General features: G+C 40.2%; 1 protein-coding gene across 4 annotated transcripts in view; it reads left to right on the top strand.

Annotated features, from left to right (window-relative positions):
- TRANK1 (tetratricopeptide repeat and ankyrin repeat containing 1) overlaps window positions 1-27,910 on the top strand; it is a 58,744-nt gene that overhangs the window by 27,760 nt on the left and 3,074 nt on the right. For all 4 annotated transcript variants that reach the window (XM_049817260.1, XM_049817263.1, XM_049817262.1 and 1 more), the window contains exons 10-22: window positions 1,322-1,480; window positions 1,866-2,117; window positions 2,996-3,172; window positions 4,756-7,635; window positions 8,231-8,430; window positions 8,902-9,039; window positions 12,701-12,841; window positions 13,537-13,693; window positions 14,843-14,931; window positions 18,929-19,032; window positions 20,705-20,837; window positions 22,320-22,465; window positions 24,207-27,283. In XM_049817260.1, coding sequence (XP_049673217.1) covers window positions 1,322-1,480; window positions 1,866-2,117; window positions 2,996-3,172; window positions 4,756-7,635; window positions 8,231-8,430; window positions 8,902-9,039; window positions 12,701-12,841; window positions 13,537-13,693; window positions 14,843-14,931; window positions 18,929-19,032; window positions 20,705-20,837; window positions 22,320-22,465; window positions 24,207-27,283 — 7,653 coding nt within the window. The remainder of the gene's footprint in view (window positions 1-1,321; window positions 1,481-1,865; window positions 2,118-2,995; window positions 3,173-4,755; window positions 7,636-8,230; window positions 8,431-8,901; window positions 9,040-12,700; window positions 12,842-13,536; window positions 13,694-14,842; window positions 14,932-18,928; window positions 19,033-20,704; window positions 20,838-22,319; window positions 22,466-24,206; window positions 27,284-27,910) is intronic.

The raw sequence follows: 27,910 nt of genomic DNA, 5'->3' as shown, positions 1-27,910 counted from the left end.
TGTTTAAAAATAAGTCCCAAGCATGGACATTGTTCATCTTGAAAGCATTTCTTCAGTACAGTCTTTCTGAGATGGCTTGGTGCCTGATCTGCTTGTTTTCCCTGGCACTAACCAGCCAGAACTTTAAGGTAACACCTGTATTAGCATTACTGTATTAGCCCAAAACATAACCTTTTTAAACCAGAACTTGCTCGTGTCATTCAAATCTCAAAGCACAGATGGAGCAAAAGACTGCACAGGTAGACCAAACTTGGCAAAAAGCAAAGTTTTTAGGCTACATCTCTGTTTTCATGTGTGTACTGCATGTAAGTTTAGTGGAAAGCACTGGGTTTCATTGCACTTGCACCTTATGGCTCCTGGCAAGCATATTCCCACAGTTTCTCTTCCTTTACTCTAGAGATCTCTGCCCTGGAGAAGGTTTTAGCCCAGTGGTTCTCAGTTAGGATGTTAACACCAATACCCCTGCAGTTGTAATTGCTTTGGTTGGTGTTCTAGGTAGCTCAGCCTGTCTTTTATGGACAATTTTTTTTTTTTTTTTTTTTTTTTTTTTTGCAATGCACAGCCTGCAAGAGTTTTCTAGGCTTGGTGCAAAATGAGAGGTTGGAGAATAAGCGACTGCTTTACAGGTAACAGTCTGAGGTTAATCCTTGTTGCTAAAAAGATGACCAGCCTTGTCTGTCTCTGTGTCCTAAGAGGTAAAACTACTGTTTTGTTTGGCCTTTGATGCACTTGAATTCTTCAAAGCTTTTAGGAGTCAGGCCAAGTCTTTTAATTTTCATTTAAGGGCATTTATGGGGACATAATCTAAAATCTGCCATTTCCCATTACCTACGTATCTCTTAAATTTGTAGGTATCATTTTGGTGTGTTGGGTTTTTATGGTTTTGTTTTTTAGTTTTAGGAGGACAAATTATTTTATGGCTGTATTTCTTAAATGGCACAGAGGAATCAGACAAGCTCAGGACATCTGATTAAAACTGTATGCTGAAAACGTTACTGGTTTTAGTCATCTTCTCTAAAAATTCTGAATGGAGATATCACTACAAGGCAGCAGTGTCCTGCCTGCATTCAGATCAACTTGTGAACTATTACAATTTTCAATCTAGTGTATTATGGTAAAGAATGTGTTTGATGAGTGTATCAAATATCCTTTGGGATATGAAATCCATCACAGGACTGGCTTTGGCAGTAAGAGTTTCAGCCATCTGATTTTAACCTGCCACTACAGATTTCTTGGAGCCCTGAGATGCAATGTATTAAAGTCTTGCCCTGAAAACATGCCACCAAGGGACTGGATTTTCAGTTTCTGTAATGTTTTGCAGGGGGGAATGAAAGCAGAGCCATAGCTGATACAGATTCTCTCCTGGATGTTCTTGAACAGTTTGTCCAGTTCTACAAGCTTGAAAATGGAGCATATCATAAAAATGTCTTGAAGGAAGATGCAGTTAAGCGATTTCTGAAACTGCTATCTTCTGTGAAAGGTACAGTGAGTTGCCATTTCTCCCCTTCACAAAACTTAATTGCTGTGAAAAATGTGTTTGATGCTAACATACAGTTTTTGCTCTTTTACCCTTCCTTCTCTTCCCTGTTTCTGCAGCTGATATTACTGGAACAATGTGCTTTTACTTATTTTTACTGTTGTGTTTTGAACTTAGAACCACCGGAATATGCACAAAAATTCAGTATGATGAATCAAAACGTTCAAACTTACTTGGCTGTCAGCATAAGGATGGAAAGATGCAAGTGTTGCATTTTGCTGCTCTGTACTTTGAATTTATTGCCTTCGTTATTCTGAAATTAGTTTACAGTGAGATGGATTTTATTATGTGGCTTTGAGTGAGTTACATTGTCTTGACTGTCTTGCAGAAATCCCTGAAGGGGTGGTTTGTAACATCTCTCATGCCTGCGCTAACAGCTTCATAAAACAGTTGCTGGAGAAGCAAATGTGGCATAAAGTTTTGCTGCTGCTAACAGGGAAAGCCAGTGGGGAAAAGCCGTCAGGTGGAGGACTCTTCAAAAACTGCAGTCTTTCAGATGTTGACATCGGCAACGTTATCCAACAGTGTGACAGATCGGATAAGCAAGTGCACCTCATAAGATGCTTGATTGAACGAGGAGGTGAAAAACTGTGCAATATTAATGTGTTATAAAAGATCCGGTATTTTATTTGGCATGTTTGGAGCAACATAGTTTCAGAAATACCAACACATGTGTTTTGTGGCTCTGTGTAAGCACAGCGGCTTGTTGGAGTGCAGTCCGTTGGCTGTATCTGCTGTGTGCGACATGGGGAAGCTAATAAGGCTGCATGGGATGGAAGATGTTTTTCAAATTAAATTTGGCTGTCAGGGTTGGTAAAAGGCCAAAGATTATTGTTGCTCCTTCGCTTATAGTTTCTTTGTTTCTTAATTTCTCTGTCTTCAGCCACAATATTAATCCTGATAGAAACTGTAAGCCACAGTCTTTGGGTTCAGCCTGTTGTTACGTTACAAGTAATTGACTACTTCAGTGATTTCAAAGGCATGACCAGATGTGTTTCTTTTTTTAGTGCAAACATCATAATTTTTCTTGTTTTGCATGAGGTTTGTTCCTAGGATTACTCTGGCGTTTTTCATTTCATCTTATAACTTGATGCTAGCTATAAATTCTGGACACACAGTCCTGCTGCAGCCTTGTGAGTGCCAGAGGTGCAAGGAGGCTTCTTGTCTTGGTCAGTGACTGACTGACTTGAAGCAGATATGTTGAGGCCTTTCTGTCTTCCTATCACAACAGGAGGACTGGTTGCTCAGCTTAATAGGAGATAAGAGGAGATTCTGAAGATTTTCTTAGTCAAAAACTCTTTAACAGATACATGTAAAAAGTTGACACACACACACACAAAAAAAAAAAGCCACCTGCTCAGCAGTCAGCATGTACCTTTGTCTGTTTAGAACTTTCTGTAGTTTTCAGATCTGGCCCATTAGATTTAACCCCATATATTTTCATGTCCTTCACACCAGCTCTGCCAGATGGGATTGGAACCAACTCTGAAATACCACTGCAAATATGCCTCAAAAAGAATTATTTTGAACTAGTGTATTTGCTGCTGACCAAAGGTGCAGATCCTCAGAATGTCTCCATTGCACAAGGAGATACTCCTTTGCATGCTGCAGTTTCCATCTGTTTAAATAATAGAGGTAAGGCTTGTGTGTGCCCAGGCCTAGGGGACACAGAGAGCTCCAGCATATGTGCATGGTGTGATTTCACAGCCGCTGTTGAAAACATCCCATTTCTTACCTGCCCAGCCCACTGCCCCTTCTGCTGCTGTTTACTGATATGATAGCAGAGGCAGCAGATCTGGATGTCTGACTGTGTCTGAGCGCCCAAAGTTTGCGGGCCAGAGGATACGCACTGGTCTTTGTTGAGCTGATGTGTTCTGCTTTCTGGTTGCAGTGGCTGGAACTATGAGGAGAGTTAATGGCAGCTCAGGTGACCAGAGGGACCCAAGCAGGTGTAATGTTACTGTTTTGTGAATATATTCTTGTTTAATCAAGCTGATGTAGAAAGGAAGGCTCCTCTTTGAAACCCGGTAAAATGCATACTACGTAGGAATGAAGTAAATAGGAAGGATCTAGGAAGAAACAAAGGTAAAGGCAGAACAATGGCAGCAGAGTTTGAAGGAAATCCTACAACACCACCTGAAATCTGTTTCCCAGTTTTTGTTCAGTTGTAAGTCAAGCAAAGTTTTGTTTAGAGGAGGAATAAGAGAGGACTGTAGGGCTTGCGTAAAAATGTAAGAAATTAAGATAAACTGTCAAACTAAGCCTCAAAGTCAGGTTTGATTTTAAATTAAGGAAAATGCATTTTTGAGTTGAAGGATTAAAATAATTAAAAATACTGAATTCATTTATTTTTAAAGCAGAAATATTTCACTCAGTGGCTTTAGAGAGATTAAAAGCATAGATACTGCCAGTTGTAAATTTTAAATTAAAAGATTAAGAAGTCCAATGACAGTATCTTCTCTTAAGTGTTTTTCACTGTGTAAAGTTTTTGAGGTGGAATTTCTTTACAGTTATTTTGTTGTGCCACTATTTTACAGTTAGGAAAGAAATGTTTCACATATATTATCTGGTTTAAATCACATACATTATCTGGATTAAATCCAGAAAGCTGTAGAATATCTCTTTCCTTTTTTTCTCCCCAGGGTGGTATTGGACTAATCTTATTTTGTAGGAGGTTGCTCTAGGGACCTCAGATATCAGGAAATAGTTGAGATTTGCCACAGGTTATTTTAGTAAATCAGAGTCATCTGAAGCAGATTACTTCTGGTTGGCATATTAAAATGAATGAAATGACCCCAGAGCAGTACCCAGAGCTGCTGCTTGTCCAGATAACCAGTCATCAGTCTACTTTGGGTCGCAGTTGGGGCTGATGTTGGAAGATGAACGAATCTGTCTGCACCCAGAGGTTAAAAATTGACTGATGCTATAGGAACAATTGCAACACTAGGGATTTCTAAAGCTTTGCTGCCATGGTATTGTTTTCCCTGAATATTAGAAAAGTTCAGTTTTGAGCCATTCCAAATAAGCATGTTTTACAAACATGAAATGTAGATTCTTTTCTTTTGAAAATAAATTGATTTTAATTTAATAGCTGCAGAAAAAAAGTATCAAAAATCGTTGGCCTACAAAGCAGACTTGTAAATCAAGTGGTTTGTTTTTGTTGTTTTTTGTTTTGTTTTTTTTTTTTTTTAAATTTTTATTTGTTCTCTTGCTTTCAGATGGCACTGGTTTAAACATCCTGAACTATCTGCTTGATCTCTTTGCTTCAAGACCTTCTGACTTTCCATATCTTAATCCAAACATACAGGATGACAATGGAAATACAGTGATGCATGTTGTTTTTCAGAGAGGATTTTCAAAACAGGCTAAGAGAATAATGGAGTCATTGGCAAGATTTGATGTTAACTTTAATATAAAAAACAAATTAGGAAGAGATGTGAGGCATAGAATTAAAAAAAATGACCCACTGCTACTTGCCTGGAATAATGCTACACTGGAGAAAAAGAAGTACCGGCAGGATATAGCAGGGCAGTCAGTTAAAACATCTAAGCCCATTCCAGCCTCTGAGATTTCACAGCCAAAGAGCACAGGGCGTTCTTCATCTGGGTCCTCATTAAAGGCACCATCTGGCAGTGCAGTGCATAATGATTTAAAAACCCCGTGTTCTGTAAAGACAAAAAAAGATCAGTTGGCAAAGCAGGAAACAGAAGGAATAAATAGCCCCTTAACGCTGCAGGAAAGTCTAGTGCAGGCAATCACAGCTTTAATTCAGCAATTAAAATTGGGTGACACCCTGAGAAAGGATCATCCTCTGGTACAAAAGCCATCTTCAGCCAAGACTAATTTGGAAGAGGGAAGAAGTAAGTCCTTGCAACCTTGTGGAAGCATAGCTTATCCTGAAGGAAAAGGAGATGATTGGGAGAAAAAGAAGGGAGCAGGGGAATTTAGTATGGACCTGCCTGATGGAGAGAAGGAAGAACCAGAGGAAGAGAAGGGGAAGATTCCGGATATTGAGGCATATGTGCAGGAGTTTGATAATATGACCTGGGAAATAGAGTGCACTCCTGAAATGCTGAAGACATTGGGCAGCAAAGCTGTGCCTCATTATCTGAAAACTAAAACTATAATGACAATTAAGCAGCTTGGCAATGGAGAATGGACTAGGGGCCTTCAGAAGCCACTGAAACACTTGAAAGCTGATATCCAACTGTATGAAGCCAAGTTGGGCAAAGGTGCAAGAATGCTATGGGAACTTGCAATTGACTTTTCGCCTCGTTGCAGCGAGAGCGCGGAAAAGATCATGGAGACAGAACAGAGAATATGTCTTCCAGAAAATTCTGGTAGAGTTTACACGGAAATAATCAGAATTTGGGCCATTGTTCTTGACCACTGCAAGCTGAACCGTGTCTTAGATAATATATGTATTTCCTACAATCGTGGTTTATCCTGCATCTTGAGGAAAAAGCTCAAGGGCATAAATGAAGGGCGTCAGAACCACAATGTGACAACACAGAAGCGTGTTCCACGTTGTTATGTTGAAGACCCAGAGGCAGAAAAGTCAAAAGAACATACCATACCTGAGTATTTCCCTCCAGCCAGTGCAGCAGAGTTGGAATACAATATAATGAAATTTCACAGCTTCAGTACTAACATGGCACTTAACATTATAAATGATGTACATTCTTCTGTTGAATACCCTTTCAGGGTTGGGGAGTTGGAGTACGCAGTAATTGATCTCAATCCAAAGCCCACGGAACCAATCATTTTAATAGGGCGAAGCGGGACAGGAAAGACGACTTGCTGCTTGTATAGGCTTTGGAAGAAATTCTATTCGTACTGGGAAAAATCCACCTTGGCAAATGGTCCTCTGCTGGAGAGGCAAACGTGGCAGCAAAGACAGTGCAGTGAGGTTGAAAAAGCTGGGTTAGAGAAGGAAGAGAGTGAACTAAAACAGGACAGTGATGATTCAAGCGAGGAACAGATGAGCGACGAGCAAGACCGGGACAGTGAGGATGAAAATTTTCCTGCAGGCACAGCTGATGCAGAAATGAATTCATGTGATGACCATGAAGAAGACGAAATGTGTAGTGCAGAAGCATTGAACAGGCTGGAACACCTGCACCAGATCTTTGTGACAAAAAATCCTGTCTTGTGCCAGGAAGTTCAGAAAAATTTCATTGAACTTAGCAAGTCTTCCAAGGTAACCAGTCACTTCAAGCCTCTGGAGCCAAATGTTCACAAGCTACAAGACATTAAAGATGAAAATTTTCCTCTATTTGTCACCTCCAAGCAGTTATTGCTGTTACTGGATGCATCCATGCCTGACCCATTTTTTCCAAGAAACGAGGATGGAAGCCTTAAAAGAATCATTGTTGGTTGGAGTCCTCAGGAAGACTTGGTTGTACCAAATTGGCAAGATGAGGATGAAGAAAGTAATTTTGAAGCAGAACATGGTGATGATGAAGGAGCTGCAGATGTGTACTCTAGGGAAAGTGATCCTCGGACTTTTGTGACTTACGATGTATTTGCAAATGAAATGTGGCCAAAAATGATAAAAGGTAAAAGCTTGTACAATCCAGCACTGGTTTGGAAAGAAATAAAATCATTTCTGAAAGGCTCTTTTGAGGCACTGAGTTGCTCTGGAGGTAAACTTACTGAGGAGCAGTACAAAAAGCTAGGCCGAAAGAGATCACCGAACTTCACAGAAGACAGGAGTGAAATCTATCACCTCTTTTGTCTTTATCAACAGATACGATCACAGAGAGGTTACTTCGATGAAGAAGATTTGCTGTATAATTTATCTCAAAGACTCTTAAAGCTCAGGGAGCTGCCGTGGTCCATCCATGAGTTTTATGGTGACGAGATACAGGATTTCACCCAAGCTGAGCTAGCACTGTTAATGAAATGCATCAATGATCCTAATGCCATGTTTCTAACTGGTGACACTGCCCAGAGCATAATGAAAGGAGTTGCTTTTCGTTTTAGTGATCTGAGGTCACTGTTTCATTACGCAAGCAAGAACTCCATGAACAAGAAGCAGCGTGTTAGAAAACCAAAAAGGATATATCAGTTGTACCAGAACTACAGGTCCCATTCAGGTAGAGTAACAAATTTATTTATAATCTGTGCCTGGGCTCTTCAGATATCACTAATGATTGAAGTTTTCTACTGGCCAATTCAAAGCATCTTTAAGCGGCTTATTTTTTTAAGAGATCAGATGGTCAGCTTTTTCTGACATGCAAATTCTGTATTTTGACAGCTCAACTGGAAAACCCAGAATGAACATTTTTTAAATTGTCATTTTTTGAACACTCGTGCTTACTGCATGTTTTGATGGTATTTGTTTGAAGGAAAACTGAAATAATTGTACCCATTTCTGTTGTCCCATCCCTAAATCGCAGGACTTTGCAGCATTTGATGTGCTACTTCTGCTTTTCTTATTTATGACCTTTGTTTTGTGAGGATGCTGCTAAGCCTTTGTAGCATGCTTTTGGTATTTCCAGGCCCAAGAATGAGGCCATTCAAAATGGCAGAAACAAAGTGGACCTTACAGCTTCTCTCTTCTCTTGATAAGTGTTTTTGTCATGATATTTCTCGATTTCAACATTCTAACAAAATCTTTTAAAAGTGTGTTTGCGAGAGTGTATGAGATAGTCAGACTGAAGTTTAAAGTCTCTGTTCTGCTTATTACAGGTATTCTCCGTTTAGCATCTGGAGTGGTTGATTTGCTTCAGCATTATTTCCCAGAATCTTTTGATCGGCTTCCTAAGGACTGCGGTCTCTTTGATGGACCGAAACCTACGGTCTTAGAGTCCTGCAGTGTTAGTGACCTAGCAATTCTGCTGAGGGGCAACAAAAGGAAAACACAGCCCATTGAATTTGGAGCGCATCAGGTTTGTTTTTCTTGGGTATATGGCTTTTTGGAGATTCTTCCAGCTCTCTTTCTAAATCATCATTTTATATGGACTACCCACAACTTTCTTTTTTAAGCCCATGTATCTCACTGATAAATTATGCATTTTAAACTTAGAAACCTTTATTGTGTTGGTTTCTGTTTCTTCTTAATACACGTCTGGCTCTTTCTGTTCTTTTTTGCATCAGGTGTTGCCTGTCCCATTCCTCTCTAACTCCAAATTTACTTACATCAGATCTACAGCTATCTGCACATACTATGCATTTGTCAGTCTTCTAGTGGCAGCTTTGTGACCTTTTTGCGGAGTGTGCTGGAATGTCCAAGTTAAATGTTGCCTGTTTTTGAGAAGGCTCTTGCATTATCATGACATGTTTGTATGCTTTCTCTGTGCAACTGTTACCTTTTTTTTTGCTTCCTAATATGTTGTTTTTATTAATTTATTTTATGACAGGTGGTATTAGTGGCAAATGAAACTGCAAAGGAGAAGATACCTGAGGAACTTAGTTTAGCACTTGTACTGACAGTTTATGAAGCAAAGGGCTTGGAATTTGATGATGTACTCCTTTACAACTTTTTCACAGACTCAGAGGTATATAATTCTTAGCCATTTTCTGCATTTTTTCATTTTTTCTTAAGTCTTGATTTTACATGTGGTCTAATTGGCTTTAAGCTGGGGAAGGATTCCCTGTTTCCTCTGAAGATGGGTGGTTGTATCACAGTAGAAAACAGGGCTCATAGGTTTATGAATTGAGACTGTCTTCCCTTAGTGCTGCATTTTCCTTCAGGTTGGCTATTGCAATTTAAGGGAGAGCCTTGGGGTTCACACAGCAGTTCATGCACGCATGCACACACACACACTTCTGCTGCATACCAAGACTACACTAGCTTATGGCACGTCCCTCCTGGCTGCTCCCTGTTGAGGTCAGAACAGTTGGTGGAGGGACACTCCATCACCCTCTCATACTCTTTAATTTATACTGGAGTTCTGGGTCCCAGAAAAGCACCTTAGACCCCTTGCTTTGCATCAGCACAAAATTGTAAAACAATTATGTTTAGAATCAAATAGTGTGTGTATGTGGTTGAGGCAGGGGAGGAGCATGCTCTGTAGCCATCCACAACTTAGCTCCAGCAAACTCATTCTGGCCTAGCTCAGGAGTTGTCAGGAAACTTGAGAAGGTCCCACAGTCTATAGTGGATACCATCGCCCATAAAATGGCCTCAGATAAAGAAGACTTTCTTTCCTGGAGGTGTTGTGTTTTGTATTTCTTATGTACTCCCTTTTCCCCCTTTGTGGTTGTCTGGGGAGCTCAGATCCTGTCTCTCCAGGGTTTCCTGTAACTCCAGACCCGCCAGGGATGCGGTCCTCGAGGCTCCTTGCAAAGAGCTATCAACCACAGCAGCCTCCCTGTTGTTGCTGGAGCATCACTGAGCCCCCCTCACCCCACTCCTGCCCCCAGCCAGGCAGCAGGCAGCATCCTTACTGAACATGCCTGCAGAGACTCGAGAATGCCCACTACTTAGTTGCTCTGCAATTAAACATTCAGTGTGAACATCTCTGCCTCTAGTCTTCAAAACAGTGTCTCAGATATTGTCGTCAACAGATGAAAACCACAGGAAAACTGAGGGCAGCTTACTGGTGGCTTTTTTGTGGAGCTTAGTGGATGTTATGTGATGAGGGCAGAAGGAAGGAGCTTGAGGTAAATGACCTTGTATCTGTCTGAGATTCGGGGACAGTACAATACTGGCTGTCATGGTGGATTTCTCAAAGTTGATTTGGTTTTGGTGATACAAGTTGTACTCAGAAAAACAGTGAACTGTTTATCAGAATTTAGCAAAATCAGTTTAACAGAGTTGAGTTGTGTAGAGCATTTTAACCTAGACTAATGTATGTCAGGCCTGGAGAACTGTTTTCATACAATTCTTCTGTTTTCCTGCGAGTCCCAAGAAACTGAGTTGATTTGAGCAGTTAAACAAGCAGGCAAGAAAGCAGCTCACCCTGAGGTATTCTGGTTTTGAAAAGCTGAATGTGTGAACTGTGGTAAACACAGCAAGTGTGGCTGTGTGCTGTTTGTAATGTGTTGGGTTTTCTTTTTATTGGGCTTGAAAACAAGATTTGAAATGAGTCTTGTTTCAAGAAGCAGATTAGAATGAAGAATCTAAAAGCAAGAAAAACCCAAACCCCCAAAACCCAGCAAGCTGTTGACCAAAATGATACCTGTAGCTGGTTGTTATTTTGTAATCTATGACAGGCTTAGGAATGTTTTGATTGATTTATTGTAATCTTAACTTCAAAATACATTTTGCAAGAAAAGTTTCCTACATTTTTTTCCCCATAGGAAGATAGTTAACCTCTATCAGGTTGCTTAAAGCTCTGAACTACATAGATTAAAAAAGAAGCTGCTTCAGCCTTATTATGAGTATTTTTCATTTTCTCAGAAACTTGGCACTATGTAATCAGGTTTCAATTAAATACCAAAAAGGGAAAAAAATGGACATAACTTAAAATATACTTAGGATTTTCTGGGTTGTTAGTTTTGTGGGGGTTCAGGAACCTGCATAATGGTGTGATCAGGAGCTGGCATTTGTTACATGGCACGAGAGTGCACACCACCAATCTGCCACCACACTTAACATATATTTAAGTATGTCTGTGCATATCTATAGACATTTCTCAGATGTACACATGTCAGAGTCCAGTATTCTCTAACCAGGCTTTTTTAGATATTCCCCATGAGCAGGTTTTTGCTCATCTCTGAGCCTTCTTCCAAGGGGGTGTGTTGGCAGATGCCATTCTGCTCCCTGGCTCAGACCAGCACTAGTGATTACTGGTGTTGCACAGTGACCTTAATACATTAATCGCATGAATCACCAGCCCTCTTGCCTGGGCACCATGAGGGTGAGAATATATGCCTGTATGGGATACTGGTGGGTCCACCTCCATGGCTTCAACCGCTTTGTTTTGTCCATGGGCTCTACCACGTCATGGCTTACACAAGCGCTGGTGATGACTTGCAAGCCAAAGATGATGTCTCAAATGTCCCTCTTGTTAATCCACTGCCTTTTCCTGCCAAGGTGAATGATCTGGTCCCTGTTCAGAGAACTGCCTTGTCAGGGCACTAGGCAAAGGACAGCAACTGCTTGGCTCTGTTTGTCTGGATCCTCCTTGCTCCAAGTCTCCTTAGTGCTACAGTGACAAGGAGGTTGATGAGTTGTGCACCAGCTGGTCTGCAACTCACCGAGCTCATCAGTCTTCTAGTGCCAACAAGACTTGGTGGCTGCCCATCCTGACCTACAGGCTAAGATCAATCCAAGATGTTTTAGATAGCAGATCTTAGCATGACAGATTGCAACTCATGAGCATTATCCCACCACCATTTACCTTTCACCCTGCCCCAAGCTGGCAGGGAGCTGCCTGGTCCAGCAGTCAGTGCACCCCCACAGTGAGTCTGCCTGTTGCAGTACTGGGGTTTGTAGGAGAATCCCTGGCTCTAGGACTAAACCTTGAACCTCATCCATGGTGAGGGTAACCTGATTTCCTCCTTTTCCCCATAGGTGGGCCATGTAGGGGTGTATCTTCAAGTTGAAAATTTATGGTTCACCCAAGGAGGTTTTCATTTGATATATTAGGCATTGCATGTGACTTGGATTTAGAAGAGTGATATAGCAATATCCCTTAATCAGAAGACACGCATAATATAACAATGGCAATATGCAGCAGAATCACAATACAAATGTGATTCCCTTTAGCGGTTCCTATGTGCTCCACCATAATGATGCTGGGCATCCCCAGTCCCTGGGAAGTAATACAGAGCTTGAAGCCAGCTCAAGCCAGTTGCACTCTTCCAGGTGTTTGTTTGTTGCTCAGTTTTTACACATTCTGTTGGACTGAACCATGTATTCATTTTGCCCCACGTTGGTCTGGGTGGCTCTGGAGGACATTACTCTCTACTAGCTATTTTAGGGAAAGTTGTTTATTCAACTTGATGACCTCCTGGCACAGACATGTATCTCAAACAAAGGTTACCCTAGAGTCCCACTTGTGTTGAGATGAAGTTCAGCTTTGTTGATGAAAATTGGTGGTTATTCTTTACATTCTTCCCTGAGATAATTTTTTTCCCCCGCTCATTTCCTCTGAGCCTTCTTCAGTTGTGGGGGTGCATTGTCGATCACAACATAAGACCTTATCTTTTGCTTATGTGGTTAGTAGTGATTGCTGCATATGAGTAAACCTCATTCTCTTGACATTATAGGCTAGTAAAGAATGGAAGATAATTTCTTCTTATACTCCTGATTCGGATGTGCAAGTAGGAAGCAAATTGCTAATTGAAATGCCTTTAGAGGATGCTACTGGTATGCAGAAAAGAACTCCTTTTAATGTAGAAATGTACAAGGTGAGTTTTTGGTAACACTGGAAATAGGATGAACTAAATTCTTAAATCTTAAAAGTAGGGAAATTTCTTCAAGAAATCTTTTTATCCTGTAGTTCTGTGTTTATCGAGGTTGCTTTATCTTTTTGGTAGTTGTTCACATTTGTATAATATAATCTTGATTTTGAAAGATAAGAGGTTTTTTGCAAATATAATCTGATAACAGAACAAAAACTATCTGTAATAGACAGGTGTATTTACAGAACAGCTGTGGTTAAAGTGAATAGCAATCAGCCTGTCAATATTTATTATTACTTCAGTCTCGTTTCGGATCGCTGTCACTCTTAAAATTATGAAACTTCTTAGAATCTAGCGAGTCAGATATTTTCAGGATTGTATGGAAAAAATGAATAATTATATGTGCAAGTGATTAGAAAGAAAAAGGACTGTCACACCTACAGCTGCTACATTTGCTGTAGCAGTAGTTCCTTGCAAATTAGCTGGACAATAGTTTATGTAATTGAAAAATCACATATTTAATATTTAGACTTGCTTACTTAAAGATACTTTCTTATTTCTTATTCATTCTGTATATATTAACTGTTTTCTTATAACTGCAAAGTATGTTTCTTTCTAACAATTTAGCTCATCTGGCATTTCATTTATTTCATTTTATTTCAGTGTGTTGCTTTTTTTTTTTTGTTGTTGTTCTGCTTCAGATGCTGAATGGAGAACTAAAGCAATTGTATACTGCCATTACAAGGGCCAGAGTCAATCTTTGGATTTTCGATGAAGACAATGATAAACGGGCTCCAGCTTTTAAGTATTTCATCAAAAGAGAATTTGTTCAGGTTGTCAAAGCAGATGAAAAGAAAGGTAAAGTTATCCTAAAACAAGACTCAAACAGGACAGTCTACTCAGCTTTTAGGCTGTATAATAAAGAAGGTTAAATTCCTTCGTCCTTCATCGATAACTGCCCTCGCAATTTTCCACTGATTTCAGTGGGTCTTATTTCTTTTGTCTGTAAAGGTCGGTTGTATATGTTAATACATAACTTCATTGCTAATTCATTAATATAAGTTTTCCTGCCGTCACAGGAGAAGAGTCAGAGATCATTCAGACAGATCTGATCTAGTAGTTAGTTTATTGAGTTCTAACCAGTAAATTTATGTATGTAAAATATTTAATAAGTACAGATGGATTGGCAGTCAATACTCTACTGTTTACTACACTTAAAGTTAGTATGGGATACAAAGATTGTCACATAAGCTTACTATAGGTATCTTAAATGTTACATGCATGCAAAAATGTCACTTACCAACCTGTCGATGCCTGCTGTCAGGTAAGGGATTGCTCAGCCTCGAGGTGTAACCCTACCTGAGAGGTGTCCCTACTCAACAGGAGGTCACTGCCACTCAGCCAGCCAGAGCTCAACGGACCGTGATGGGTGCAGATATTTATAGCATAAAGTGGTTGATTTGTAGTCAGATTTTCTACTGTGTTTATACAGTTTCAGCCACTTACCATCCCAGTCTCCAGCCAAACTGGTTTTTTTTTTTGTTTCTTTTGGTGGTGTGTTCTCACTGATAGCCTCACACAATAGGGTTAACTAATAGGCCTAGTTGCTGAGCATCTGCCTGGACCAAAGTTCAGTTAGTTTGGACAGGAGGAGTGCATCTGTCACATCTGCATAGTAATGAAGGCTGTTCATGGAAAACCATCCCAGCTAAAAGAGATTTATCAAATGAAAGAATTTGGTTTCTATAGAGGCAGTGGATTTATTCAAAATTTTGTCCAAAAAACAAGCATGATTTTTAAAGGTCTTTCAAAACCAAACTCAATTTGTTGATTTTCAGTGCTGATTGAGAAGGATAAAATGTATTTAACTAATAGTTACCATTACTGACATAAGCACAATTCTTAGAGTTTGGAGTATTATGAGATGTTAATGCTTAGTTTTGGTATGTAAGTGGTTTCTGTGGTTTATCCATTCTAACATAAAAATGATTACCCCTGACCTTCTAGACTTAGATGACAGCATGTTTGCTAAAACTTCAACTCCAGAAGAATGGATTGCACAGGGAGACTACTATGCTAAACATCAGTTCTGGGAGGTAGGAGCATATCTTTATCTGAAATAAGGGTTCTTTTCTATTCTGAAACCTTTTGTTTGTTTGTTTTTTGTTTTTTTCTTTGCATCTATAAAATTATCTGTATACCTTCAGTTGCTCTGTAGCAGTCTTAGTTTTTGGTTTGTAGTTGCGTAGGTGTCTACAGACTGCTTGTAAATGACTTGCAAGAAGTAAGCAGGGAGAGCAAGCCTATTGTCTGTAATCTTAAATTCAGTGCTTCGAAATTTGCAGTTCAACAAGGGAAAAACATTTTAATGTGCACGAATGAAAAATGGTTGGAAAAAACAATTATTAGCAACAACTGGCATTGACTGGAATTTGTGAATCTAAACCACGTGCTTGACAATATCATTACACATTACTGCAGGAAAATAAAAACATTTCTTGGAAGTATATTGATTTGTGTGATGATCTCAGAGCCCTTGTATGGTTTTTTGGACAATAATTAGGGATGGGTACAAAACACATTAAGGAACAGCATGTAAGAAGCAAGGGAGCACTAAGAAGACCACAGAAAGAGTAGCAAAATGATGGTTTCATTCCCTCACTATTTAAAGAACATAGAGATTTTACAGTCTTTTATTTCCTAAATTGATAGTTAATACAATCCAGATATGGGATGACATTTAATGGAATGGAAGCAAAACCCAGGCAGGACAACACCACCAAGAATTATTCTGCAAAGAATTAAGGGATATCTCCAGACCAACTGCCCTTGTCTTTATGGGTGATTTTAACTTCTCAGATATCAACTGGGAAGCCAGCATTGATTTGGGACAGACAGCAACTGGGAATACCATACAATGGACACAAACAGGTGCAGGAAATTTCTGGAGCACACTGAAGATAACTTCATGGTGCAAGTACTAAGGAAGCTGGCTAGGAAAGGTGCCCTCCTAGATTTGTTGTTTGTAAACAGAGAGGGACTCATGGGCAAAGTGGTGGCTGTCTTGGTCACAGTAACCACAAAGTAGTTGAGTTTCAAATTGTTGGTGATAGGAGAGAAACTGCTAGCAAAACTTTGACCCTGGATATGGGGAGAGCAGACTTCGCCTGCTGAAGGAGCTAGTTAGTAAGGTCACCTGGGAGTCTGCTTTTGAAGATCTTGAGGTCTATGAATGCTGGTCACTTTTTAAGAGCCATCTCTTAAGAGCACAGGAGCAGGCAATTCCAAAGTGTCGGCAGTCAAGCAAGTGAGGCAGAAGGCCAGCTTAGCTGAGCAGAGATCTTATTCTAGAACTTAGGCAGAAACGGAAAGTGTATGGACATTGGAAGGAAGGACAGGTGGCATGGGAGGACTACAGAGATTCTGTTTGGCACTGTAGGGAGAAAATTGATACTGCCAAAGCTTGATTAGAGTTCAAGCTGGCCAGCACTGTGAAGGATAACTGTGAAGGGCTTTTTTTAAATACGTTAACAGTGAAAGGAGGATTGGAGATAACATTGGTCCATTACTTGATGAGGTCAGTCACCTAACAAATGGGGACATAGACAAAACAGAGACATTTAATGCCTTCTTCACCTCTGTCTATAACACCGATGGTGGACCCTGGGACTCCTGGAGCCCTGCGTTGCAAGACTGTGACTGGGGGGATGATAAACTCCCAGCTGACTGAACTTGTTTGAGACTTGTTGCTCCAGCTGGATGCACATAAGTCTATGGGTCCCAATGGGATTCATTCCAGGGTACTGAAACAGCTGGCTGATTTTATTGCGGGACCTGTCTCCATTATTTTTCAACAGTCTGGGAGTCTGGAGAGGTCCCAATCGACTGGAAGCTGGCAAATGTTGACCCAATTTTCAGAAAGGGTAAGAAGGAAGACCCTGGTGTCTCAGTCTCACTTCAGTGCCTGATAAAATTCTGGGAGTTACCGAAAAACACTTGAGAGACAGTGCAGTCATTGGTCATAGCCAGCACAGGTTCACGAGGGGAAAGTATCCTTCTGGACAAAATGTCCAGCACAGAGCTAGACAAGTCCGTAATATGTTGGGTGAGCAATTGGCTGACGGGTCAGGCTCAAAGAGTTATAGTAAATGGTGTTATATCAGGCTGGTGGCCAGTCACCAGGGCTCAATTTTAGGTGCAGTGCTCTTTAATGTTTTTATAAATGATCTGGACAAAGGAATTGAATGTACATTAAGTAAGTTTGCCAACAATACTAAACTAGGAGGAGCGGTGGACTCCCTCAAGGGTATAGAGAGGCCTTACAGAGAGATCTGGATAGACTAGAGAGCTGGGCAATCATGAACTGTATGAAATTTAGCAAGAACAAGTGCCAGATTCTGCACCTGGGACGGGGTAATCCTGGTTATACATACAAATTGAGGGACGAGAGGCTGAAGAGCAGCCCTGCGGAAAGACATCTGGGGGTTTGGGTTGATGGCAAGTTGAATATGAGTTAACAGTGTGCCCTGGCATGGCAGCAAAAAGGACCAGCCATGTCCTGGGGTGCATCAAGCACAGTGTAGCTAGGCAGTCAAGGGAGGTGATTGTCCCACTCAGCATTCCACTGGTGCAGCCCCAGCTCAAGTACTGCATGTAGTTTTGAGTGCCTCAATATAAGAAGGACATTAAACTCTTAGTGTGTCCAGAGGAGGGTGACGAAGATAGTGAAAGGTCTCAAGGGCAAGACTTAGGCAGAGCAGCTGAGGTCACTTGGTTTGTTCACCTTGGAGAAGGCTGAGGGGTGACCTTATCTCAGTCTACAGCTTCCCTACGGGGAGGGGGGGCAGTGGAGGGGGAGGTGCTGATCTCCTCTCTCTGGTGACCAGCGATAGGAGACGAGGAAATGGAATGAAGCTGCATCAGGGGAAGTTCAGGTTGGACATTAGGAAAAGGTTCTTCACTAAGAAGGTGGTCGGTCACGGGAAAAGGGTCCCCAGGGAAGTGGTCACAGCACCAAGCCTATCAGAGTTCAAGGAGCGTCTGGACGATGCTCTCAGTCATATGGTTTAGTTTTAGGTGAGGAGGAGCAGGGAGTTGGACTCGATGATCCTCGTGAGTCCCTTCCAACTTGAGATATTTTGTGAGTCTATGAAATAAAATTTTGGATGCCTTTTTTGATCATGGCAGAAGGAAAGCTTCCATTTTTTGCTGATAGCAATATATAATTTTTTGTTTGGAAACCAGATATTTATAAGAAGGCAAAAATCAAAATAATCACCTGCCACTATACAGACAGTCTTTATCTCCCCTTGGAAAAAAAAGGCAATTTCCTAAGTGGACAGAAAAGTGTTAAGATAAAAAACACACAGCTGAAAAAATTTAATCTTCAAATCTGAAATGTATTAGCTGCATTATCTGCTCTTCTTTTTTCTTTATAACCCTGATCTTTGCTTATCATTGGTACATTAAGAAGAAATTATCTGGTGAATTTGGCAGTTCTAAGAGTGGCTTGCAATATGCAATTTCCAAACAGAAGCAATTACTAAATTAATGGATAGAATAAAGAAATAATGGTGTTGCAGAATGAGCAAGGTGATAATGAAGCAAACCTTGCTAGGAGCATGGTAGCTCCCGCTGATTCCCTTTAGCTTATCACAGAAAGGGCCTGGTATGGTAAAAGCATGAATAAATGTTCCATGCTTTTCAGTTTAACTTTGCATACATTGGTTTTCCTAACTTTTATTAATAGAATTTATGTGGTAGATGCCTGGTGACTTACCAATTAATGGCTTAGGCCATCATTCAAATTGCATGTGCTATTTGTTCTATCAGCCTACCAGGAATTTTGCTTTCACTACTTCCATGTAAACTTTGTAATTAAAAGTCTAATTGTGATAGTCACATGTGGACTGACTTTAAAGCCTTTCTTTTTGTCCTAAAAATACACTGCAATGTTTTAGCTTTTCCTTCTTCCAGGCACCCTGCCAGTCTTTCTATTTCCATTACAGTGACTGTAAAATAAAGTATTGCTTTTATGTGATAAGCCATGGGCTGGATGCACATGTGTGAATGCTGTGTATGATTTCACCCCAGGTAGCAGCCAAATGTTACCAAAAGGGAGGAGCAGCGGAGAAGTCAAAACTGGCCCTGGCACACGATGCTGTTCTCAAAGTGCACTCAAAGAAAAGCAGCCCCAGGTAAGCATAAAGACAGATGAACGAGTGTCATTCTGCAGTGCCAGACCTCATGGGTGTGTGCAGGGGAAGATTCCCACCACAGTTGCGGAACCAGAGATTTCGGAGAACCACACAGGCGAGGTGTCTTCACCTCTTTGTTTGTGGGTGGCAAAAGGGATTTATGAAATTGGAAAGTCTAGCACAGCTCCAACAGGATCTGGGGCGCTGCTCCCTTTGGGGAGTAGTGAAAGCAGTTGTATGCCATAGGCTGTCCAAACCAAATGTGGCCCTTGAAAGGGCTTACTGGTTATGTGAGAGAAAAGCAACAGGATTTGCATTACCTCAAGAAGCTTTATATTCTTAGATATAGTTAGAGGAGCACATGCCATCAGCCGTGCTCAACTCCGGTTAATCCCACTGCATATTCATTTAACAAAGAAGAAGGAATGGTGTTGTACATTTGGGAAGAAAAGCTGCTAACAAAAAGTGAGCTTTGAGGCAAAATTAGTGTTAGAGTCAATCTAAATTAAACAAGCAGAACGAGCTCTGAACCAAAGGGCAGTTTTAAAGGGACAGATTGTGAGATGAATCATTTAGTTCATGCTGTCAGCTGGGCAAAATAGCTGAAGGGTTTGACAAGGGAGAAAGTTTGTAGTTTCCTGAAGAGGCTGAAAAACTGTTTGGGACTTGTCTCAAATAGGACAGGAAAAAACTTTATGGCGAGTACTCTAGACCTAAGTGAATTAATTCCTGTTCATGCTGGGGAGGCCAAAAACTATCAGTGATAGCACAGTAGGTAAGGAATGACTAGAGAAGAGGAAGCTAGCACTCAAAGGAGAAGGGGGAAGGTCTGGAGAAATGTTATTACTGAAGTTAATCAAGGTTTTACCTTTTTTTAATTACCTGTTTTATATTAGTGGCCCTGGCTAGAAGTATAAGGATACTCATAAAATTTCATGATCATAGAGAGTTTGTTGATGGGACTGAAAAAACTTTTTTTCAGTTGGCTGTAAGCTGGGGTGCTTGTCAACAGGATAAAATTTGAGGAGAAGAAATTGGGTATGTTGGGATGTGTTAAGTTGACAGAACATACATAATAATGAAGCTGTGAAAGTGGCTTTTTTTTTTAGTAGATGTATTAATGCTGGTGTACAAAGCATAAGTAAGATTCCTGTGTGCTCTATGATAAGCAATGCTCTCTACAGTTCTGATCCTCCAGGCTCAAGGATGATGAATTCAGAATAGGTCTGGAAAGAAAATAGACATGCTGCGATGATACCAGAAAGGCTGGGCTTGTTTAGTTACATAGAAGAAAGGCTGAGAACAAATTTGATTGTTGTCTTTAATGGCATTGGGGCTAAACAGTAGAAAGGAAGAAGAGCAAGTTAAGTTAGAAAAGAGAAGCAGCACAAAACCACACTAGTATGCTTTAGTTTGAGAATTAAAAAAAAAATAAAAAAAAAATAAAAAAAAATAAAAAGAGGGGGTTTTACTGCCAGAGCAGTTTGATTCTGGAACAGACTTCTGGACAGAACAGTGTCAGCCCAAAATATAACTAATTGTAAGGTAATACCTCATCAGGTTATGTATGAAGAAGAATACATGATGTCAGTGCTGGTCGGATTCAGTGACAGATAATGTGATACTAAAGCTAATTTGGATGTAAGCGGTAATTTTCTCTTACTTTCTACAGGGAAAAACAGATGGAATATATGACATTGGCTAAAACTTACTTGGAATGTGGAGAACCAAAACTATCACTAAAATGTCTGTTTCAGTCAAAGGAGTTCCGGCTTTGTGCAGAACTGTGTAGAAAGTTAGGAAAGGTATTATATCCTCTAAACTATCCTCTCCGTACTACTTTCCTTTTCCTACAGCTTTTTTCCCCCTCATACTACTCATAAGGTAATAGTACTTTTCTGTGACATGGTAGTAGCTGAACTAAAACAGCTCTTTAAGCTGGGCTGTTCAAGAGGAAGCATTTGTCACAGAACAGCCAGAAGAGGAAGGAAGAGGACAATGATGCAGTTACTCAGTCTAGGTTTATTTCTTTGGCTTTGCTCTGATGTCACCATCAGTCATTTCTGCTTTGCAATTGAAAGTTAATCAGTGACTGATTTCATGAAACTTAAGCTGTTACTTCATTCAATACTCTGATGATACTGAAACTTCACTGATGACAGCCATCTAAATGAAACCTTGAAACTTGCAAGGGTTAAGTAATGTACTAACAATTTTCTAAGTGTATGAGGATATTTAACATTTTTTATTTGCAGAGCATTTCCACTACAAGAATGTAAAATAATTGTTCCCAAATATTTAAGATACAAGGTTAGGGTTCCCATTCTGCATCCATAACTGTTTTACTTTAATCCTGTGGATTCTGAGAAATTTGAAAGTCAACAGAAGTGTGTGTGTGGTGTTTTTTAACAACAGGCAGAGCTGGGTGAATAAAAAGTACTTAGGAACTCTTGTATAATACCTTTAAATTTACATTCTAGTTTTTTGGACATAAATATTTTGAAGGGTTTTTTAAAATCTGTTCAGTTTTAATGACGATTACTGTCATGGTTTAACTCCAGCCAGCAACTAAGCACCACGCAGCCACTCACTCACTACCCCCCCACCCAGTGGGATGGGGGAGAAAATCGGGAAAAGAAGTAAAACTCGTGGGTTGAGATAAGAACAGTTTAATAGAACAAAAAAGAAGAAACTAATAGTGATGATGGTAACGCTAATAAAATGACAACAGCAATAATAAAAGGATTGGAATGTACAAATGATGTGCAGTGCAATTGCTCACCACCCACCGATCAACACCCAGTTAGTCCCCAAGCGGCAATCCTCCCCCCGCCACTCCCCTGAGTTTATACACTAGATGTGGCATCACATGGTATGGAGTGCCCCTTTGGTCATTTTGGGTCAGGTGCCCTGGCTCTGTCCTGTGCCAACTTCTTGTGCCCCTCTGACTTTCTCGCTGGCTGGGCATGAGAAGGTGAAAACTCCTTGACTCTACATTAAACACTACTTGGCAACAACTGAAAACATCAGCGTTATCAACATTCTTCTCATACTGAACTCAAAACATTGCTCTATACCAGCTACTAGGAAGACAGTTAACTCTATCCCAGCTGAAACCAGGACAGTTACTTTAATATGTATTTGATTATATTCAGATACTTTAATTACATTTTATCAAAGTGTGTGTCTCTGAGACAGCTACATGATGGAATTACTAAATTTGTTCTGTTCCTGTAGTTTTGACTGTTTAGAGCACTTCAGTTTCATTACTGATTTCTACGTTGCAGATGAAAGATGCTGCAGTTTACTATCAGAAAAGCCAGTGCTACAAAGAAGCATCTGAATGTTATGAACAAATTGAGGAGTTTGATCTGGCAATTAAAATGTATTGTCAGGAAGAACTCTATGAAGAGGCAGCAAAGGCAGTTGAAAGGTATGTCTTCCAAGACAGTATTGGAATATAATTCTCTTTTCCATTTCCAGATTCAGCATAATACAGCTGGCTCACCATAAAATTTTCACAAGAGTCTTGGCTGGTGACTTTGTTTTACATGAGGTTAACTTTGTCAGAATTCTCACTTGGGTAATGATAACACTGTGAAAGCATTGTAATGTATTCACAGCTGGAGCAGTGACTAGCTTCATTTTCCTGGGAATTTTTTCCAGTCTGTATTACTAGTCACGCAAGGTCTCCTTCAGCCAGCCCTCTGAACTAGGTTCTCATGGTAAATATGACAAAAACATTTAATGGAAGTATTAAGTACTTCTCTTTTAAGGGTGAAATAGTAACGGATGTAGCCAGTGAGTCACTGACTTCTGTAGGATTATAAGCATTGGATGTATGGTATATAATGCAGCAGTCATTGTGGCAAATGAACTATTTGTCTCAAAATCTCTAACTTAAGAGCAAAGAATAGTAATATAAATGAGCAGCTTGCGCTGCCTGACAGTTTCTTGGTCCTAGTCTGTGAGGTGAACTTTTCTGTACTGGCTCAGGGCAGTTAAGAACTGCCTTGCACTGTGCTTGATAAAATGATTTTATTAGTATCTTTTTGACAAAACTTTGCATCTGGCACCATCCCTGTGTCCTCATTAGCACATTATTGCATAAAAGGTTAATTTATTGGCCACACCCTTCTTTATACCTAAATTGGTTGATGACTTTTAAAGAATATGTACACCAACTAGAATTCTAGCAAGGCCTACAGTTACACACCCTCACTGAAATCCTTTGTGAAGTGCCTTTAGTAATGGCAACTTTTTTTTGAAGGATTAAAGTTTATTAAATATGTAGAGATAGTTTGATCAAAAAATTAAAACATTAAAGTCACCTTACCAACTAACGATTTTTTTAAGTCAGCATCCCCAAATCATTCATGCAAATTCTTCAGCATAGGTAGAAAAATCTGCACTCCCACGTATATCATGAAAAAGGTGATAATAAAAGGCTAATGATAATTTACTCACCCATCAGGAAAAGATTACTCATTCTCAGCATGCAGGAGAGAATACTTTTGCAAGACAGGCTTAGGGGATATCTTAATAATTTCACGTCAGCCAATAATAATTAATAACTGAGTGTTTTAAAGTGCATGTTTTGAAAGATGCAACCAGGTACTTTGCTGAGGCACTCAGTAAGCAGCAAAGTATATCTAGATACACATGACAGAATTGAAAGAGTTCTCTAAACTGACTGGTTTATGTAAATTTTACATAATATTATCTATATTGGCCCATGGAGAATTTATTGAAATACACATTTATTTCATTCTGGCTTCTGTTCATGCAAACAACCATTCTATATTGAGGCTAACTTTAATAAACAGAAGATTATCACTGGCAAAATGTGATTAAAATAGTTAGTACAGTGATTTGACAGCGTGGAGAAAGATTCACTAATGCCATAAACCTTGTGATCTTTTTTGTACCGGAAGTTTTAATGATCTTGCTTCAGACAGCCTTATGCTGTAACTAAATTCTTTCCCTAGATCTTTTAAGATGTTGTGATTGTTTTTGGCATGACAGACATATAATTTGAAATAGTTGGCCTTTTTGAAGGAAGGGCTTCTGGGGGCAGCTATTTGTTTAGTGTTTTAGGGGCTTTTTAAAAATGCAGTGGTTTTTTGCCTAGGTTAGTCATCTATGGTAGTAAATTGATGTATCTATTATTTCAGATATGAAGAGATGTTAAATACAAAAGGACAAATGGTTTCCAAACTCTCATGTACAGCAAATCAGTTGTATTTGGAAGCAGCTGCAAAGTACCTGAGTATGAACAGAACTGAGGAAATGATGCAAGTCCTCTCAAAACTTGATATAGAGGATCAGCTTGAGTTTCTGAAGTCTCGTGGATGCTTGCGCCAAACAGCAGACTTGCTGAAAAGGGAAGGCCGAGAGGAAGAAGCTGCAAAGTTAATGAAACAACACGGGTTTGCTCTGGAAGCAGCCAACCTCACAGCTATAAAAGAATTTCGTGCATTGTGTTTGCTTGCTGCAGCACGTGCCGGTGTGACTCGCTGCTCAGAATCGGACCTGGTGGACTTGGAGGTCATCCTAAGAGAAGCCCTCGAACTTTGTGAACAAACTGAGCAGAAGTCTGGCATTGCTGAGGCTGTGTTTTTGCAGGGAACTCTGAAGGGAGACTTTGCAAAGCTGAGCAACGCATACTGTCAGTTCCTGTCTCTGAATCACTCTGCTGGTGCAGTTGAAGCTCTCTTTGCATTATGTCACTGCAGCACTCATAACCAGAACATCCTCTTTATGGCAACACGTGGCTTAATGGCTCTTCTGAGTCTCGTTAGGGGTTTGAAGAAAGCAGCCACCAATGCGGAGAAAGATATGGTGAAGTCATGCTTTGCTTATTTTGGGATTGTCCCAACAGGTGACAGTTGCCAGGTGTCTCAAAATGAAGGTGAACCCATTCTCAAGTTTTTGCCAGACAAGCCAAGTCTAAAAGAGAGGAAGACAAAAGGTGATCTCTCAGTAAGCACAGAGGAGGTAAAATCAGCTTTGAAGCAGCACTTGTTAAGCAGGTTGTGCTCTATCACCCATGTGTTACTGAATAGGCATTACCCTGGTATTTGTATGAAGTTCATTGTTGGCTTGAACTGTGAAGATAAAACCTGTGAGGATTACCATAAGCCCTTGTTGCGCCATGAAGCAAAGACAATATTTCAGTGTAAAATGCATCTGGTGGCAATAAACGGACTGCTGTTGGAAGCTACACGCACTTTCCCTAAAGAGCTACTGAATCAGTGCAAAAGCTTTGATGATATTTTGACTGCTGACAAATATGCATCATGTAAAGCCCTCCTAGAAATGTTTTTTCCTAATCACTTTCATTTGAGAATACTGTCTGAGAACCCAAAGGCATGCAAAGAAATACTGGAATTCAGTAATATTATTTCCAAACCCTGTAGAGCAGTGTTGAAGGAGTACATCACATTTAAGTTTAAAAATGAAGACACTGCAGCTAGAAGAGAATCAACTGACTTGTGGCTAAGGGCCATGCAAGTTTTCATCTTATCTTCAGGATATCCTGAGGAATTTGAGAAACTTCTTTTTAAGGAAGAGGATGATTATAACAAAGAGCTAAACTTTGCGTTGTCAAAGGCAAAAAACTCCCCAAAGAGTAAAGGCCAAGGAGGAAAGGCCAAAGGAATAGAGGGCAGACATGGTATGTTGCTGCCTGACAAAAATGCCGAAAATGCAGGAAGAACGCACTTGTGCTTCATTCGACTTCTTGAAAATTCACTTGAGCAATTCTATGTTCATAAGAACCCAGAAAACTGTAAAAGGTTTTTTTTCCGTTTTATGAATGTCCTGGTCAAGAAATGCACAAGATACCTGATTCCAAGCATAGGAAACACGGTGATGTTGTTGGAATTCCAGTATATGCTCTGTTGTGCTGTCCTGATGCGTCTCTCCAAGAACATTACTCTCTGCTTTCCGAAGAGTTACATTGCTCTCATTCATTACTGGGAGTTTTTGTTCAGAAGCAAGGACCATAACAAAGAACTTAGAGACACATTTTCTATTATACAGGAGTATAGACCAAAGGATGCATATGTAGCTGTACAGAATTTCAGATTTCATCTCTGTTATCTAGCAGAAGTTTTGTGTGGAGTTCATGGAAAATTCAATGTCCTTTTGGATGCTTTTGAGGATCCTGATTGCATAACTTCAGGGGAGGCTGAGCGGACCGTAGTGCTGTGCTTAGTGATGTTACTGAATGCTGACCAGGTACAGAATTCTAGATATAGATCCCTCTTACGCCACCACTTCCCTGAAATCAAGGTGATGCTGAAATCAATGAGAAAAGACTCTCCCTCTAAAGTGCCTGAAAGATTGCTACGGGTTGTGGAACAAGTGAGTGATGCGACACATGTAAGAGAAATCGCTGCAGGCCTGCAAGAGCTGCTGACAGAGCGAGATGCAGAGTACTTGGTTGACTGCCGATGGAAGTGGGACTCTGCATACACTCAGGGGCATCCACCCATACGGGGCATCCTGTATGAAACCATAAACCTTGACAGGTTTATGACCTCTTTGGATAAGACAGAATACACTGATGAGCTAGAAAAGGAACTTGAAAGGGTTCATTGCTTAGAGGACCAAAAGGATCCCCTGGAAGTCATTGCACTCAGCAAGCAACAGAAGCAAGAGCAGAAAGCATCTGCTCAACGCCAGCTGCGTCGTGTCTTCCATTTCATTTTTGTATGCATGAGGTGGAAAAGGAAGGCCTGCTCCAAAGCTGAGCCTGTTGCAATGGAAGGAGAGGAATTTTTATCAGAGATCTTCAAAAAAGCAGATATTGACCAAACCCAGTGTGACCTCTGTGGAGTCAGATTTATCCAGAGCTCTGAGAACTATTTCAGCCGGTCAGAAAACATAGAGGCAGACACTTCTGAAGCTGTGACACCAACAGAGATCAGCGGGGAAGAAAAGTTGCATGCAGAAGGAAATGCAGTTTCTGTGGCCAATGAGGCTTACGTAGAGCACAGAAGCACAGATGAACACAGAAATAATAACGTTGCCTACAAATACTACGCCGACTTCTTTAGAAGAAAGATAGATCCAATAATATATGATGGACTGGAAGTAGTGGAGGCCATTACAGAAAAGACTTACACCCGAGACTACTTAGCATATAAAGAAGGTTCCAACTTACGCCAGAGAAAAATCAAAGAGAATATTAAGAAGATTTCAGATGCGGTAGAGGAAATCTATGAGAGAAAAGCCTGGGCTAAAGGTAGGACCTTTCCAGTTTTCTTTTAAACAATTTAGTATGTCATTTGTGGCCAAACTTCTAGACCTGACAAAGTTCCATTTGAAAATCTTAATGTGGTCAAGGGAAAGGTGCGTTCAGGTATTTCAGGTAGCTGAGGAAAAGAAGAACCGAGAGAGTTGAAAATACTAAAAAATATTTTCTCACCTGTTCCAAACACAAAGTAATACATCAGTTAGTATGGGTAAAGTGAATACTGTTTTGTACTTACTTAGTTCTGCCAGCCATAGTAATTTGGATATGTAGGGCTAGAGTGTTATTAATACTTGTAGTATTTGGTTAAGGATATCTCTGACTAGTCTGCCCTTGAACTTGTAATTTTGCTAGGGCTGAATAAAAGTGGATACTTAACTACAAATCTGTGGGGTGTCAGGCACTCAAAGGCAACTCCGGTATTATGAAGTCCAGTAAACTACGGTACTTAAGAGATACATATTTTGATATTTGATTTTTTTTTTCTCTCTTCATAAGCTTAAAGCATTATTCTACACTGATTTTTGCAAGTGAAATTGAACCACTGAATGAGTGGCCTAGGAGCAAAATTGTTTGGGGTACTTGATGTGGGAAAGTGACATCTTAAATCAAAACACT

This window comes from Accipiter gentilis, chromosome 14 (genome assembly GCF_929443795.1).
Source record: "Accipiter gentilis chromosome 14, bAccGen1.1, whole genome shotgun sequence".
NCBI classification, from domain to species: domain Eukaryota; kingdom Metazoa; phylum Chordata; class Aves; order Accipitriformes; family Accipitridae; genus Astur; species Astur gentilis.
Note: the sequence above shows the minus strand (reverse complement) of the source record. Positions and strands in the feature narration are given on the sequence as shown.